Raw genomic sequence first — 17,581 nt, 5'->3', positions numbered from 1 at the left:
AAGGGGCTCGGAGTCTCTCACCCGCACGAAAAGCAGCAGGGGCTCTTCCTCGCGGCGCGGACGCTTCTGACAAAACGCTAAAATGGCGGCGGCTGCAGCAGTAACTCTGGGTAGAGAGGGGGAGGTGAACCTACCACCGGATTGGCCGTTCAATAAAATAAAAGGCAGGCGTTCCCGTAGATCCTCTTCCTGATTGGTTACCACGAACGCCAATTACCTGAGGCCTGGAAGAGGTGGAAACGTCAGTAACCCCAAAGAGTTTATACGAAAGCCAATGAGCACCTCTCTCGACAAACTGAGGTCACTGATTGGATGGAAGGTCGGCGTGAGGGAGGAACTACCAACGTGGGCTTCGCTGGCGGGGTTCCGCCCGCCATTAGGCGGAGCGAGGTAGGGATCCGGTGTGGTGGTTTTTAGCTTCATGGCGCCAACTTTGTTAAGCTTCCACATTTCGCCACTCCACGTGCGCTCCATTTTGCCTTATACTCCACACTTCTCCCTCTAATCTCCCAAACGCCATCCCCCTCGCAGCCAGGGTGCTGCGGGCGGTAGCTTACGCAGACCCAGAAGCCAGGTAAGAAAAACAGCAAAGCTTCCCACCTGAAGAAACCAACCTCCTCCTTTGGCCAAGAATCCGCACTGCCCCCCTGGGAGTCCCGGAGCTACCCCCCCATTGAAACTACTTTCATAGGTGGTGAAAGGAACTCTGAAAACGGTTAATGGGCTCAGCTTCAATTAGGGTATAAAGGCCCCGACGTCGGCTCGGTTGAGGGCTGCATTACTCAGGAGGCGCCGAAGAGACAAGTTCCTTCGAGGAACCAGCCTCCCGGGGTCCAAGATGAAGAAAAGGCTTCTCTGTGTGACCGTGGAGATTGCGCATACACCCCCACCCCGCCCTGATAAAAAACTAGAGCAGCAAAGTTTTTTGTTTTATTTTATTGGGCGCCATCAGCCAGAGCTGTAAGTTTAAACTCCTAGAACCGACCTTAGAGGGAAGAGCCTAAGTCACAACCAGCTATAAGCAAAATACAATCAAAACAGCATTCTCCAGAGGGTCCGGCTTCCCTCATCACATTTTTTTATCATCCTTTGGCTTCTTCACATAATCCCACAATTCACTGAACAACCCTTCTGCAAGGCAGCTTTTGAAGAGGGAATTTAAAAAGGGGGATGGAAGAACTTAAAACATGATAAAAGCAGTGAGGAAAGGGATCATCAGGAGTGAAGATGACAAAAGCAGAACATACTACCGTTCAAAGCAGCCCCCCCAAAAGGGGTGGGGATCATAAAGAGAAAGGTGAAGTCAAAGTTATGGAAATAGATTTTAAAACCTGACGTGACTCAGAAATCAAACGGTGGGTAATTGGTCAAGAATTTATTCTAGGGTGGGAAAAGGTAGGAATCTAAAAATGTCAAAATGTCACATTTACAAATGTAGTGGTCACTAATCTTGGTCCGTTTTCATTGTGGATCCTGATGCTGACACTGCGGCTCTGAATAAAGGCCAAAGGATCAGTGATGAAGAAAACCAACTGCATGTTAGCTCCAAGTGTGCCCTCTGGAGGGGCCCTGCATCATCGGGAGGTGGTCACAACTCCATGTGCGCAGAGAAACACATCTGGTATAGAAATCCTTTCAGCTCCTTTGTTTGATCTTCCAAAATTTCTGTCCTAATAGCCTTGGAGATAAAACTTTCTTCCAAAATACCAAAGCATATGAGATCAGCTTACTCTATGAAACTAGGAATCTCTCCAAGTCCAAAGGGGAAAAACTGGGAATAGAAATCTTCTCGGGATAACAATTCAGGCCAGTTTGCAGACCACCACCCACACCTACACCCTGATCTAATTATATTCTTGATTTACCTTCTGAAAGCCCTCTAGGTCCAGTTATATTTGTTTCATTTTGCAAGCTCATCCAACTGAGTAAACCACATTAAATCATTCCCGTGCTTTTTAAATTAAAACCCATGGCAACTGGAAAAGTTTCAATTCACACTACCCAATCTGGTTGTTGCCAGAATCTCCCAATCTCTGTAACAATTCTCCTACCCCCATCCCTAACACACCCCACCCCAACTATGCTCCAGCACACTGGCCCCTTTGTCCCAAGCTCATTCAGACTGAAATGTTCTCCAGGTCCTTCGCTGGCCACCCCATCTAAACACAGCCCCCCACTCCAACGCTACACCTTGGAACTCTATCCCATGACTCCATGTTGTTTTTCCAAATACTTACCACCACTTGAAATCCTATTTGTTCATTCATTTTCTGACTCCCTCCCACCCACTGCCCCCAGCAAATACTTGTTCTACAGGGGCAAGGACCTTTTCTTGTTGTCTACTATTATCCTGTGTTAAAATTGCCCCTGGCACATGGTAAGCACTCAAATATTTGTTGACTAACTTAACAAATACATAACGCATGAATTAAATTCTTCATAACCAAGAGGAGAGAAATGACTTTGGATTTGCAGTGTCAGCTTAAGAACGTTGACACTAAAAAAAAAAAAAAAAAAAGAACATGGACACTTAGTACTAAAAACAAGCCCTTTTGCTCTTATCACCTAGTATACTTTCCAGTCTCCCTCAAACATAAAAAGCCCAAAAGCCAGGGGTAACTTATGCTACAGCTTCTGATCACCAGGATTACATTTGACAAATGCTGCAAAATGAAGCTTTAGGTAGGGAGATTTGTAGCTCCAGTGTCTCCATACTGATGTTCATTTTCCCAACTGTATTTTACCAAAATACTTAAAAATTAAGCGTTTTTAAATTAAGGATATCTGGTCCAAATCCTCTACCTTACCACGCCAACTACAGAGAATCGGATGTTTTAAAAGCACCTTGTCTGGAACACTGCAAATGGCCACTCTGGTGATTCTTCTGATCAGGTTAACAAGCCTCTAAATTAAAAGATAAAGCAACTTGTCCAAAGTCATCTAGCCTTTCTCTCAGACCCAAGCATAAATATGTTCTGGCTCCACATCTTGAAGAGATGAAAGAGGCTGGAGCCTGGACTCTTGAAAGGGAAATGAGAAACAAATCCAAATTCAGGGGGACACACTGTTGTCTGTGTAGAGCACTCAAATGTGAATAAGCAATCTATTTGTTTCACACTCTTAGGAATGTATACAACTTATATACCTAATAACTCTGGCTCCTAATCCAGAAATGAGTTACTGGTATAATAAGGGCTCAAATTAAAAACAAGTAATCTCCAGGGATGTTCAGAGGGAGCCACTAGGCCAGTCAGCAAGCTTCCTAAGCCTCCAATCCCACTTCAAGCTACACACTCTTAAGCCTCCCCTTAATGTCTGTGCAGGTCCCCTACTCCATACCTTTCTTCTCCATACCTAGGAGAATCTGACCCCCAGGACACAAGTGTTGTCTGACACTGGAGGTGGCCAAAACTGGTATGGTCCAGTGGCCTACATCACACCTAGGTACCACTCATTACAGAAATCCCCCTCCTTCACTGTTACTCATACTTGCTGTACTCACACCTACACCCAAGGTCCTTTGCTCAGCTGTGTGCTCCCCTACGCAATCCCAATCTCCCCAGAATGTTCTAACTCCTTATTTCTGAGATGGCTAGCATTTAATGAGCAGTGACTATATATGAGGCTCTACACTTGCTACATGTTATTTGCTCCAACAGTCCTGGATGGTTCAAAATGGCTGGTTCAATTCCTTGATCCACGACTTTCTAGCCATGTGATCTTCAGAAGTTACTTAACCTACAGCCTCAATTTCCAAAATAGGTTTAAAAGTACCTAATACATTTGAGTTGCAATAAAGGTAAAATGAAATATATGAAAAGCACTTTTAACAATGCTTAGCATGTGTTCAATAGATGTTAACTATTTTCCCTACCTTATAGACGAAAAAACTTAGGTAGAATTCCTGACATGTCCTAGATCACCCAGATAAGCGGCAGAACCGGGATTCAAACTCGGGAAGCCTGATTTTAGAGCCAGCACCCTCAGTAATTCTCTGTGCCAAGTCAGTTTTCAAATCAAACAAATCCCATCTCCACAGTTTTCTCTAGTGGGGCTGCCCCATCCTCTCCTTCCTTACCTGTCACTTCCCTAGCATTGCTTATTAACTGTAACTAGTTCATCGAGGTAGGTCCTGCCCCCTCCCCCTGGACTATCGATTTCCCAACGTCAGCCCTAGGGCTCAGCTACCTGAACACTGTATTTCCAGCACTACAGACACGCAATATTTCTAATGATTTACAGCTAGACTTGAAATCATTTATTAATAACTTGTTCTTCCTGGAAAACTAGATTCTACCCTTTATGATCTTTTTAAAGGTTCCTATAGAATTTAGGTGAATGAGAATTTTCCACCTATCATATCCATCTTATCTTCTTTATTACCCAAACTCCTATTACATTACATACTAGTCCATTAATCTAGGAAATTAATTTTCATTATGACCTTAGTCATCCCACATTATAGTCAACTGACTTGGCTTGATAGGATAAAACGACTGCAGAACCAACAGTCTGCGCACAGACTCTGGCAGAGCTTAACTGATGGGCATGACTAGAAAGGCAGCCTACCTACCCATGGAGGCTGACCACTCAGTGATAGTCCCGTTACCTCCAGTACAAGGGATGGGGCCCCAGGCCTACCCCAGACAGAATCTGAAACAAGGTCCAAACCGCAGAAGAGAGGAGGCTGAAGAGGGGAGAAGCCTTTACATAGTCTTGTTCCAGGAATAAACCATCTAAAGCTTCTCCAATGAAGGTCAAGTTATAGAGGCGATAGATCAGAAGAGCAAAGATCTGAAGGACACTGGGAGCGCATATTCCCACCCACCTCTCCCAAAACACACATTAAATGTCTATCCTCCCATTCATTCAACCCAACCGTCTCCAAGTTGTAGGACCCTGGAAATCAGAAATCCACAAAAAGCAAAGTATGAAGAGTGGGCTATAGGATTAACAGGTGGCATAATTTAAAGAGGGAGGGAATTTTAAAACAATCTGCAAGAAAGAGGAAAATGACAAATGATTTAGCTTTAGCTCCTTCTAGCTTAAATGAGAAGCCTGGCAGCAGAGGCCACAAGAGCATCAGGACCTAAAGATAATAAGCAGAGTGATCACCTAAGCCAGGTCACTCTGAAGAACTTGGGCTGCAATAAAGAAATATCAGCACTGGCCCCGAGAGCACATTAGGCTATTTTTCATAGGAACCATGGGATTGGGACAGTGGCAGAACCCTCACTGGAGAGAAAGATGACAGAAAGCCACTGACAAAGAAAGAAGTAATTACAAATACACAGGCCACAATCACAGCACTACAATTAACCAACCCTTGATTTTCCGGGGAAATAACCAGAGCTAAGCCTGTTAGCTTGGCCCTGAGATTACCCCACCCTCACTGCAGAAAAGTGACAAAAAACCTATCAAATTTCCCCTCCTCCCAGTCCTGCAAACAAATGAAAAGGAGCAGCAAAGCACCTGAAGGCAAAGAAGTGAGCAGAAAGAAAAGCAAGGAGGCGGCTATGGCCTCAGTATCCCTGAGATTACCCCCAGTTTGCATCCACAAATAGGAGCTCACAGTTAAACAAAGACCATATACTTTTGCCCACTGGGCAGAGGGAAGAGAACACCTGGGGCAAACTACTCTGTCACAGGGAAGTTCACAAGAAACCAGTGAAGGAAGCAGAAGAGAACCCACCTGAACTCCATTTGACTGACACACCCCCCCCCCCAAATCACCTTGCCCCAACAGACTCCCAAATCAAATTTCTAAAGCCCCCTTTCCCAAAGGAATGTCAGTCAGTTTCCTGTCACCACCCTACCCAACCAGTCTTTCATTCACCCATCATAGAGCCCAAGCCTCCGTCTTGTCCATGGCTGGAATTGTCTTATTTTGTGCTCAGGTCCTCTGAACCCCTAGTCCCAGAATGAAAGTATAAACAATCAATTCCTCAGCGTATCGCAGCATCCCTATTTAGTTATGCTTGCACCTCACCCCCTTCCCGGAGTCTATCATAACACCTTCAAATATAAACCCAACAAGAAAGGGAATTTGAGTCTCAGGTGACTATGATGACAGGGGTTGGCAGGACGCAGGAAGGACGCTCCGTGCTGTTGTTCGACATGCGAAATACCAGGTCTACAGCCAGAATCCCCCATACCGGCTTCCAACTGTCCCAACCACAGGGCATTACCAGACAGTGACATGACCCCCCCACCCCAACTACTGGCTCCTTCCCAGGTCCCAGCCCCAGTACTCACTGGAGCCCACTGCCTGGAAGACCCACTAGCCTCATAAACACCAAAGCCACCCATTCCCCACTTCTCACCTGAGAAGCCAAACCCCAGAACCACCCTGCTGGAGCCCAGGTTTTTCCTGAACTGGAGACAAGTCAAGGAAAATAGCCAAGCACAGGCGAGGAAAATGGGCAGTAAATTTACTGCATTTTGGTGTGATTAACTCAAGCTGAAGCAACCTGGGCCGGACTCTCCAGTCCTAAAGATGGCAGACTAGCAGAACGACGATGGGTTAAATCCCTCTGGCAGCAGGGAAATCATTCTAATTCCTACATTCAAACCCCTTTCCTCATCTGCCCTGGGTTCTCTGGCCACCCTCCCTTTAGTTGTCATGTCCTCCTGGATGTCAAATTGGCTTCTCTGAAACTGAGTGCAATCAAGACAATGACAACCAGGTTTCCAAACTGCAAATCGCCCCAAGTTTTATTTGTAGTCCATACAAAAGGGAAAAAAAATTAAGGTTTTCTAACACCACCTACTTGGGGAGATGGGGAAGTGGACCGTGCCGCACAGCATCAGCTAGAACATCAGGGGTCAGTAGGGATCTGGACATATACCAACCAACTGTCCCAACAGGAACTCAGTCTCAACACAGTCTATAGAGGGACAAAGTCAGGGCCCCCTGGACAACTGGCACAGCTTGGCGCATAGGAAATGGTCAAGCTAACCCTTTCCTGGCCTCCCTCACATCTAAAAAGAAAAAGGCGCCGCCGACCTCAGCTGCAGGTTGCTTCCCCATCCAGACGACCTTAAATATCGCGCACAAAAATAAAAGGGAGCCAGGAAAAAAATAAAAACATAAAAGAAATTCCCATCCTGGGGAGACGGGAGGCAGGGGAGAGGGGAACCGCAGATCTAGAGCCAGTAGCAAGATTTGCTGCTGAGGCGAAGGAATAAAGTAGGTTACTGCCGAACACTCAAAAGGATCGTCTCCTGGGGAAGGCCCACATGGTAGAGGGGATGAAAAACCGCAAACAGGAGAGGTATGGGCCAGTGGTTATAACCTGCGTCTGCACCCTACCCCACCTCTCCTCTCCTTCCCTCCCTGTGGAGCCCTGTCCCAGGATGGCCCTACATGCGGCGCTGGTAGCCAGAGTGCATCTGAGCTGCCCGCAGGTAATCATTATAGGAGCCCGAATAGCGTGCGTAATCGGAATGGGCATCGGGCAGGCGACGGTAATCCAGCGAGGACTTTGTCGGCGAGCGGCGGAACGAAAGCTGCGACTCTGATAAACGGCGGTAATCAGAGAGCTCGGCTAAACGCCGGTCGGAACCATACCTAGTCGAGAGAAGAAGACAGTTGGTGAATGAGACAATTGAGGGGAGGGCTCCAGGTGGGCACGGGGGAGATGCCAATGGGGATAGGGAGGGTGTAATCAGATTGGTCTCCAACAAACAAGATTTTGTCAGAAGGCTCAACACCCTATCCAGGGCAAGAAATCAAGCCTGGTCCAACTCAGTGGGAAACCAAGCCCACCACTGAAGACCTCCCCTTCTGAACTGGCCAAGGTGGATTCTGGTCCGCATTCCCAAACCACAAACAAACTACCCCACCCTTGGGCCCTGCAGAGAAAGACCTTGGTTGTTTACCAACAGAACGGCGGACGAAAGCAAGGTCCCCAACTTCCCAAAGAGTGGACGCACCACATACACCCTGCCTTCAGCCAGTGACTGCCAAAGGGACTACTCTTTCAAACCCACCCCCACCAAAGGCCAGGACAACCACGTAACAGGCTTAAGGATCCTTCAGACAGTGGGAAAGACTATGGGCCACAATCTTGCAGGCAGCAGCTCCAATAGCACTTGGGCCAGCCTTGACAGGTGACACTTTTCCCAGCCTGACTAGCTGGTACCACCCCAGTCTGAGCACTATGCTCCACTTGAACCCTGGTGACCAGGAAAGTTCACAGACATCACCCCCCTCAGCTTCTGGACATCCCACAGGAGTAGAGAAGACCAAGGGAGGGGCCGATGGCTCCAGTTTCCCTCCCATGCCAACCTCAGCCCCTTGCCCTGAGCCCCAGCTGGGGGCAGAGGCGGGGGGGCATACAGTACCTTTTCGACATGGCGACAGCCTTTTTGTACGGATCGTCGTAGCTGGCCCGGGGTGGGGAGAGGCGCGTACGCTCATAGGGCGGCGGGGTGCTGTTGGCGTTGGCAACGGCCCCCTGGGACATGGACAGGTAGGCTGCAGACGGCTGACCTGCCCCATCGTAGGCATTGCCCGGCTGGCCACGGTAGGAGGCAGCAGCCTGAGGATGCTGCTGTGCAGCATAGGAAGCAGCCAATGAGGCTGACGACTGAGTGCGGTAAGGAGCTGCCAGGGTGGCAGAAGGCTGGGCCCCGTAAGCAGCTGCAGCACCATAGGAGCCAGTGGCCGCAGCAGCTGACTGAGCCCCATACGAGCCTGAAAGGCCCATTGATGCTTGAGCCCCGTAACTATTCAGCTGGGTCTGAACAACTGGCTGGGCCCCATAGGAGCCAGCCATTGGGGTAGTGGCTTGCGCAGCATACGCAGCTGGCTGGCTAGCATAAGCAGCAGCTGTAGCTGGTTGCGCCACATAGGCAGCAGGTTGGGAAGAATAGGAAGCAGCCTGTTGTGCAGCGTATGGGGCAGACTGGGCATTATAAGAGGCCGAAGGCTGGGCACTGTAAGAAGCTGCCTGGGCCCCATAAGCTAGTGAAGAGGCTGCAGACTGGGCCCCGTAGGAGGCTGCCTGGGCCCCATAGGAGCCTAGGGAGGAAGCTGCTCCCTGGGTGTTGTAGGAGGAGGCAGCCGCACGAACCCCATAGGAAGAGGCAGCCTGCGCCCCATAAGAGGATGGCTGGTTACCATAGGAGGCAAGGGAGGAGCCCTGAGCCCCATAGGAGTTGAGCGAAGAAGCCGCAGCTGGCTGACCCCCATAGGAGGAGAGGGCCGAGGCCGAGGGCTGGGCTCCACCATATGGACCAAGCGAGGAAGCTGCGGCAGACTGGGAGCTAGGACTAGCCAGCTGGCCCCTGTATGGGGCCCCAAGGGAAACAGAGGGCTGAGCGCGGTAAGAGGCTGCCTGGGCTGTCATGGGCTGAGTCCGATAACCGACACCCAAAGAGGCAGAAGGCTGGGCCCTGTAGGCAGCGCCCAGTGACACTGAGGGCTGGGCCCGGTAGGTGGCTGGCTGGGCCGTCAGAGGAGCCACATACGAGGCTCGGGGAGGTGAACGGCGCAGGGGGCTGCGGTCGCGACCAAAGAAGGGTGGTGTAGGCTGACGGGCTTGCCCATCAAAGCCACCAGTGCTGTTGCCAAAAGCCTGCTGGTAGTCGAAGGTGGCAGAGAAGCCACCAGTTCCGGGGAATGCCGTATCCCCAGCCCCTGGTTTCTTGGTCTTGTCCCCAGACTGGATAGCCAGGCCAGGCCCCTTCTTCTGACCCTTGGTTGAGAGTTCCACGTTGATGCGCTTGCCCTTCACTTCTTTGCCGTTGAGCTGCGCGATGGCGGCTTTGGCATCTGCTTCCTTCTCCATGTGAACAAACGCGTAGTCTGATAAAGCAGCAGACAGAGGGTTAGCAATTAGGGGGGCAGGGCATGCTACCTGATGGGTCCCAAACTGGACACACCAACAGCACCCAGCTGTTGCCAGCTACCTCCAGGCCTCCAAACCCTCCTCTCCAGGAGTAGGTCATAAAATGTGGCTCCCATATAACAAAGCTTCTGACTGTCCCAAGCAGGCAGCTTTGTCTATGGCTTTCTTCCCATTCTCCCCGTTCCCCCTGCCACCTCACCCAACTTCCTGGTGAGAGAAGAAAGAGCAAAGATGAACAGCAACACAGGATAAAAATCTTCACATCTCCTGTAAGTATAAACGAGCAGACAAAAAGCAGAAAGCATTCCTGGATCACTCAATTACTCAGTATTGTCTATCCCAAGATCACCAAACACTACTGTTCACCTTTGAGGCTTAACTCTCAAACACTGGAAATGACCACTTATGTCTTGGAATGACCCGTGTCTCAGCCCAGGGTCCAATTAAGGCAGGAGAGCTACACTGCGATGCACAGTCCATGAAATTCCTCCAGTATGATCTCCCCTTTTCCCACAGTACTTCCCAGTTTTCAAAGCACTTCCATGCACAGGACCTCATTTGGGCCTCACAACAGTCCCAGGAGGCAGGCAGAGCAAAGGATCATTATCCCATTTTACAGGTGGGCAAACACACTCAGAGAATTTATATGGCTTGCCGCAAAACCATGTGTCAGACCCAGGAACAGAATCCCAGCTCTCCATGCCTCTTCACTACACCAGTCTACCCCGAGAAGTCAACGTGTAAGGCAGGATTGTGTATTAAGACTAGACATTTAAGCTGAGAAGGGGAGAAGCTGGACCCCACGTAAGCCAACAAGATGTGGGAATGGAAACTGAGCCTCCCGGCTGAGTTCAGGCTCAAGGCACACACACACGCCCCCCACCCCCAGGCTACATTACATCAGAGGTTACTCATCAAGAGACAGAAGTATTCCTTACCCCTTGGGCTTCTGTTCACAGAAAAGATTTGGTTTCTCAGCTTCATAGCAAGAAGCTGCAATTACCACAGCTAGCAGGCTCTGCTAAGCAGGTTACCCCTCAGGTCCTCATTCAGTCCTAAATGAGCTGTGGTAGGAAAGCCTCTAAGACAGGATGTTGATCTCAAAGTCCTACTCATCTACCATACAGAACAAGAAAACTTTAGGAAAGGAAGTAATAGGAAGAAATTCTTGTTCACATCCAAATTCACAAACCACAATGGTGCAAGCAGAATCTGAAGAACAATGAAAAAGGTCATGCTGGTGTTAAGTAAGGCCATGCACTTAACCCCATCTGAACCTGTGGCTACTTTTAAAGTCCAAGCACCAGGACCCCATCTCTCTCACATCACTTTAGGAAATGAATTACCTAGATGAAATTACTAAGGTTCCATTCTTGATAAGAAATCCTTTTAAATGGCCTCTAAACAAGTGTCCTAATTTCTAGAAACTTTCATATTGGGATGCCCTCTCTAGCTGTTCCTATAAAGCAAGCCATTTTCCTGGATGTACGGCAATGCCACCAATGTGACTCTCATACAAATAAGAATAAAAATAATCAACAGGTAGAAGTCAGAAGTGCGGTATAGCAAAAGGAATCCTGGGGCTAGGCGCTAAAATGCCTCAGCTGAAGATCCAGTTCACTGACTTGCTGTAAGTTCTTACGGAACTTACAATTTATTTCTCCATCGGACAATCTGTCCTACCCACCTCAGAGTTAGAAGATCCAAATGAGATAAAAATGCCTTGTAGAAAGGCCGCGATAGTGAGAGGCCCGCACACCGCGATGAAGAGTGGCCCCCGCTTGCCACAACTAGAGAAAGCCCTCGCACAGAAACGAAGACCCAACACAGCCAAAAATAAATAAATAAATAAAATTTTTTTTAAAATGCCTTGTAAAGTATAAATAGCTATATAATGATAAAAATCATGATAATCATTCAAGCCTAGGAATAACCACAGGCTTTGTTCCCTACAGATATGATCTTTCATCTCTAATAAAACACAAGAGATACAGTATCACCTGTAAATGCAAATTTGGAACTAGTCAGAGACGATAAAGGAACAAAATGAAGCATCATAACTCTGTCTTCACACCCCTATGGCCAGAACCTGATTCTTCATCTACCAATTGCAAAAAGCGAAAAGTGTTCCTTTCGGCCTAGCCACAGGGCACCAAAACTGTCCTCTCATCTCTCACCTCCAGTTTGGGTACAGTGAGCTAAAAATCAATGCTGGTGGTCCCAGATCTCGTTAAAAGCAAAGGCTGAGCTGACCCTACCACCAGAAGAATGCAATGGCCAGCAGAAAGCAAGAGTGTAGGCAGATTAAAGGGAATTAAAAAAAAAAACTTTCAGGCACTATGAGGGAATATTAAGGAACCATACTACATTCCTGGTTAACTTATCCACAAATTCCTAGGACTGGAATAAGCTAGGAAAAAACACCCAACAAAAACTTTCAGTGGGTTTACAAGAGCAATAGGACGTCACGTTATCTACTCCCTACGCCCTACTTGGCTGGGTTTTATTAAGAGACCAACTTGTGAAACTTGAAAATTGAGATTTCATGTGTACAATTCAATTGACCACACAGATAAGCTATATAGCTGATAAAAAGAAAGCCATCAGATACAATTATATCCAATTTATATCAGAGAGTTTCTAAGCCTGATACTGGAGGGAAGTGCGAATAAGTTGTCCAGCTGACTCCATCACATGAGGGCTAACTAACCCTTATCACAGTGAGCAGCTAAACCCAGACCTAGCCCTACCGAAGATGCCCGGGAACCTAACTACTCCTAGGACAATAAAGAAAAACCAAAGATCTAGCAAACTCCAGGGACCCACCTGCCTAGAGAGGTAGTTCAAGGAAACAGTGACCCCCGAAGGAAATCCATCGCATTTAAAGAGACTAGCAGGCAATGATTTACAGAGCTATCCTAATGGTCTGGTGACATCACAATTCCTCCAGTACCGAAGTTAAGAGAATCCAGAAAAATGAGTTTTCCTTTTCTCAGAAGAGTAAAAAATTCTAATTTGAAACTACAGAGCTGTATGTAGGAGGAAAGAATGGCCACCCACAACAAAGGAAAGGAAACAGTTTCCTATTCTGCCTTTCAGACTTCTCATGAAATCTAAATGGTTCCTAAAGCTGTCAGCAACTCTCAGACTTCATCCTTGAACACCCAACAGAATGTAGCTGTGGCGAGTGGTTACAATCTGCTGTTGCTATGGAAATTTTTACTCTACAAATCATATCTAAGCTCCTGGAACCAAGCAACTACCTTATTCCCCCTGTGAAATAAAACGGAACTGGCTGTCCTGTGCAGTGCCAAGCTTCTGTGCTTTTCAAAGACCTGACAACCAACACAAGATGACTCAGTCAAGTGCCCATTCCCAGACCAAGAAATAAGTAAGCTATTTATAGAACCAGAGCCAGTCTCTTCTACTACATTCCCAACTTAAAAACTTCATTTTCCTTCACTCCAAATAGAAAGGCATCAGTGGAGAATATGATCCTCAAATCTTTACCACAGTCCCTTACATCAAAGTATTATCAGGCACTCTCTTACATATCAGCATAACTACAAACAACAACTAACCACCACTCCCTAAGGAAGTCAGTGCATCTCTGCCAATCAAATGTTCGCAAAGGGACAAAATGCGCAAAACTTTCACTCTAACTTTCACAAGAAAACAGCCAGGAGTTCTAAAAACCACATGCAGTTACACACTTCACCCCACCCCCCCACTGTCACTTGGTGTCAGTCCCAAGCAAATTCAGGCAAATTTTTAGCTTTCTCTACCAACCCAAAGGAGGCTTCTCGACCAATGAGTTCCATAGAGACTGTCCCCTCAGATGCAAATTTCTAGACTCCCAATCTAGTAGCCACCCTGTCTAAGAACCACACCAAAAAATGTAATAGGTCAATCAAACACAGAACTCTCATAATGAGTCATATACATTTCCTGGCCAGGCCCCAATCTGATGCCCTTCCCACTCTTTCACTCTAAATAAAAGCAAAAATTCATGCACCATACAGCCTGCCTCATCAGAGCACCCAGCAGGAAAGCCTGATTCCAGATAGTCATGAATTTGCATAGCCTGAGTTGAGGAAAACAAAATGCAGTATTAACGCAGAAGAAGGAATTACTCCTAGTGGTGGAGACTGCAACCCTCACACTTCCCCCAGTTACGGAAAGGATAAGGAATGATCCAAACGATGTATCTTGGTGGAAATGAATAAGCACCTGCTCCCAAATTTATTTACTATCCTCAAAACTTCTCACACAGGGTATGAGCAGCTATGAATCCAACACCAGGAGCAAGGGATCAGATACTCACTCCCAGGTTGCGTCCCTGAAGACAGCAAGGCAAAGTTAACTCTGATCTGTTCCCAAGTGGAACAGAAACTGGCCACATACACAAGGGCTATACCTCCAAATCTTGCCAACAAAAAAGAAAAAGAGCTTAGGGATAAGAACCCAGACTATGAAAAAAGTCAACTAAGTCCCCAAAATGAGGTCAGGCCTAAATTATGGTGATATATTCTTCTCGAAGGCAAAGTAGGGATCTACCCTGACAATTAGACTACTCAAGCAAAGATGACTATTAAGTCCCCACGTCCCGCTCAGAGTGTGCCCCCTTGCAAAATCACCAAGTTTCTAAAAGGATACTGCCCTAGGGCACCGCCTTGACCAGTTAGTTGCTCAGAAGAGGCCGTTTCATAAAACAAGCCTTCGTCCACATGCGAAAAGTCGGGGTTTCTAGTTTATAGATGTAAAATCGATCCCAAAGGGAAAAAGAAAGTTTGAGGGAGTTGGAAAGCACAGAATTGCCACGCCTAACAATACTGAAAGGCCAAAGTGGTTAGGAAGGGGCCCCTCCTGTACCCACGAGTAACTATACCCATCAGCAGACCCACGCCACACGATGCTAAAAGATCCCAGCCCAAGAAACTTCCAAGGGCCCCGTTACCTTCCGCTCGGGAGCATTCATCGAGAGGGAACACGACGGTGGCCTTGGGCGGGGGTGGGGTTCAGCCCCCACCTTTTCCCTTTTCCCTTGCTCTGACAGACTTCTGGAGAGGAAGTGGGGAAGTGGCGAAATCTTCCCCGCTCCATGATCCGGCTTGTGCCCGTCACTTCCCAATTTCCGCTCGGTGCCAGGCCCAGGAGCCCAGTGGAAGGCGCGCCCCCGGTACCCTCCCAAGTCTCTCAGGCGCGTCCCCGGCCCCGTAGCTCGGCTCACAGTGGCCGCCGCACCCACCCAGAGCCGCTTCCTCCCACTTGGTTAATGGTGCCTGGACCGCACGGGAGGAGGGTGGCTCTACCCAACGCGCCCCCAACACCTCCGGCCTCACTCCCGCGGACTTCCCCCCGCCCCCACCGCCAACCGCGCAGTGACCGACCCCCGGGAAAGGGGCGTGGCTAACAAGCAGAGTGCCCCGAGCGCGCCCGCGCCCGCGCGCCCGCCTCCACATTACCTTTCACCACGTCACACTCGATGACGCGTCCGCGGCGCTCGAAGAGGCTGCGCAATTCCTGGCTCGTGCACGCAGCCGATACATTGCCCACGAATATCTTCCAAGTGTTAAGAGGCCGTGGGCGCGACATCTCCACCACGAGCGCGCGCCCCGGCCGCAGCTCGTGGCCATGCAGGGCCTCGATGGCGCGCAGAGCGCCCGCGTTCTCGCGCATGTGCACGAAGGCGAACTGTTTCATGACGGCGCAGCTCATGACCGTACCGTAGGGCGCAAAGAGAGCTGCCAGCTCCTCCGGCGTCGTATCCGCCCCATCGACGTTTCCCACGAATATCTTCATTTTTCCGCCGCAGCCGCCTTCCCGGAGAGCCTGGACCTCTCCTCCAGCGACAGGCGAAACGTCTGACCCGGCGGCAGTCCTCCCCAGGAATGGCTGGCGACCGAGAACCCCGCCGCGCAGGCGCTCTGACCTAGCCAATCGGAGCCCAGATCCCGCGTGCCCTGCAGCCAATCAGAGAGGCTGAGAGAAAATGCACTCAGGCGCAGCCAATCCCAGAGGGCCTGGAGCCCGCTCGTTAGCGGAGGGGGTGGGAGAGGGACGACTGCGCGCGACCAACCGCCACTGCCCGGGGGAGGGGGAAGAAGGGCTGGAGAGGGGGATCCGCGTGCGAGGAGTGCAGTGGCTGCTGAGAGGCCTAGTCAGTGAGGCGGCCTCTGGCCTGGGTGGGGCCGGGATCGGCGGGCCCCAAGAAAAAACTTTGTTCAGTCGGAAGTCAGAGCCCCTCCCATTCTGGCAACCTAGGCCAAACCCGCGCCTAGAGGTGGCGGCGAGTGTCCACGGGAAGGCCCGGCCTGGCGGGAGAAAACAGGACAGACGCCTTCCTTCAGCAAACGACTTCCAGGACTGCCGCCTGTGGTCTGAGGGGACCCTGAGAGGCATCTGCCCTGGAGAAACCCTCGTGCCATTAATTTATTCTTTGGAAACACATTCCCTGAGGTTGCTGAGGTCCTGGCAGACGCTGGAGACGCTGAAAAATCAATAAGAGCCCGCCTCTGCCTTTTATGGACTTTGCAAACGAGGAATGAGATATATATCTCTGGTGTATGTTTGAAATTTTCCACAGTAGAAAGTTTAATAAAATAGGAAATTAAGTCAAAAGAACGGTCCTTGAGAGGGTAAAAATTGAGCCTTTAAATAAAAGAGGAAAAACTTCAAAACTGATGGTTGTACGTATGTAAATAAAAAGATTTCGCATGGCAGAAGACGTCAAAAACAAGAACATGTGACAAGTTCAGGGAAATGTTTGCTTACAAGTTCATTCTACAAATTTTGAGAACCTACCCTGTGGGGCAGGACCAAGGATAAAGCAGTGAACAAAAAGTTACAAAAATCCCGACCTTGGAGCTTATATCATGGTGGGGAGAGACAGATAATAACAAGTAAAACATGTAGCCTGCTAGGTAGTGATAAAGACTTGAAGTAACTGAGGGAGCAGACAAGCCATCCTCTGGGGGGAATCATTCCAGCGTGAAAGTACATGTCAGGAAGTCCTGGGGCAGGAGCATGTCTGTCCAAGGAATCACAAGCTAGTATGGCTGGAGGGGGAAACAGAGTGAATAATAGAGCATAAGGATGGGGAGGAGGTGTAGCACCTTGTGGGCCATTGAAGTAATTTTGGCTTTCACTCTTAGTGAGGCCGGAAGTCTAGAGAGCAGAGGGGTTCATCTGATATGACTTATGTTTCATAGTTTTATAAGTATCATTCTGGCTGCTATTGAAATGGGTAAAAACAAAGAGAAAACAGTCATTTGCTCAGAACAATTATCACTATGGCAAAAATCCAGGAGAGAGGGACTTCCCTGGAGGTCCAGTGGTTAGGACTCTGCACTTCCCCTGCAGCGCGGTTGGGTTCAATCTCTGGTTGGGAAACTAAGAACCCTTATGCAGGGAGGGAGGGAGAGGCAAGAGGGAAGAGATATGGGAACATATTGTATATGTATAACTGATTCACTTTGTTATAAAGCAGAAGCTAACACACCATTGTAAGGCAATTATACTTCAATAAAGATGTTAAAAAAAAAAAACACTTATGCAGCACGGCCAAAAAAAAATCCAGGAAAGAGATGATGGTGACATGGATCAGGGTGGCTGCAGTAGAATTCAGGGGAAGTGCTCAGATTTGGATATAGTAGTTTGAAGGTAGAGCCAACAGAATGTGCGATCAGATGTGAGTTGTGAGAAAAGTCAAAGATGACGCCAGGTAA

The 17,581-nt window shown here is 48.7% G+C and overlaps 1 protein-coding gene across 4 annotated transcripts; it reads right to left on the bottom strand.

Moving 5' to 3' along the window:
* Window positions 1-24: 24 nt before the first annotated feature.
* RBM14 (RNA binding motif protein 14) lies at window positions 25-15,753 on the bottom strand. 4 transcript variants are annotated; one of them, XM_068554153.1, is made up of 3 exons: window positions 15,320-15,753; window positions 8,347-9,811; window positions 6,688-7,570 (listed from the first exon to the last, which is right to left on the bottom strand). In XM_068554153.1, exons 1-3 carry the CDS (start codon window positions 15,654-15,656, stop codon window positions 7,363-7,365), a joined length of 2,010 nt encoding a protein of 669 aa, XP_068410254.1. In that variant the 5' UTR covers window positions 15,657-15,753; the 3' UTR covers window positions 6,688-7,362. The 4 variants fall into 4 exon arrangements, with proteins under 4 accessions (XP_068410257.1, XP_068410254.1, XP_068410255.1 ...); XM_068554154.1 differs by having other exon boundaries at window positions 15,581-15,753; XM_068554155.1 differs by having other exon boundaries at window positions 7,357-7,570; window positions 9,701-9,811.
* Window positions 15,754-17,581: the final 1,828 nt, after the last annotated feature.

The sequence above is a fragment of the Eschrichtius robustus genome, chromosome 11 (assembly GCF_028021215.1).
Source record: "Eschrichtius robustus isolate mEscRob2 chromosome 11, mEscRob2.pri, whole genome shotgun sequence".
NCBI classification, from domain to species: domain Eukaryota; kingdom Metazoa; phylum Chordata; class Mammalia; order Artiodactyla; family Eschrichtiidae; genus Eschrichtius; species Eschrichtius robustus.
This window is presented reverse-complemented; position numbering and strand designations above follow the sequence as displayed.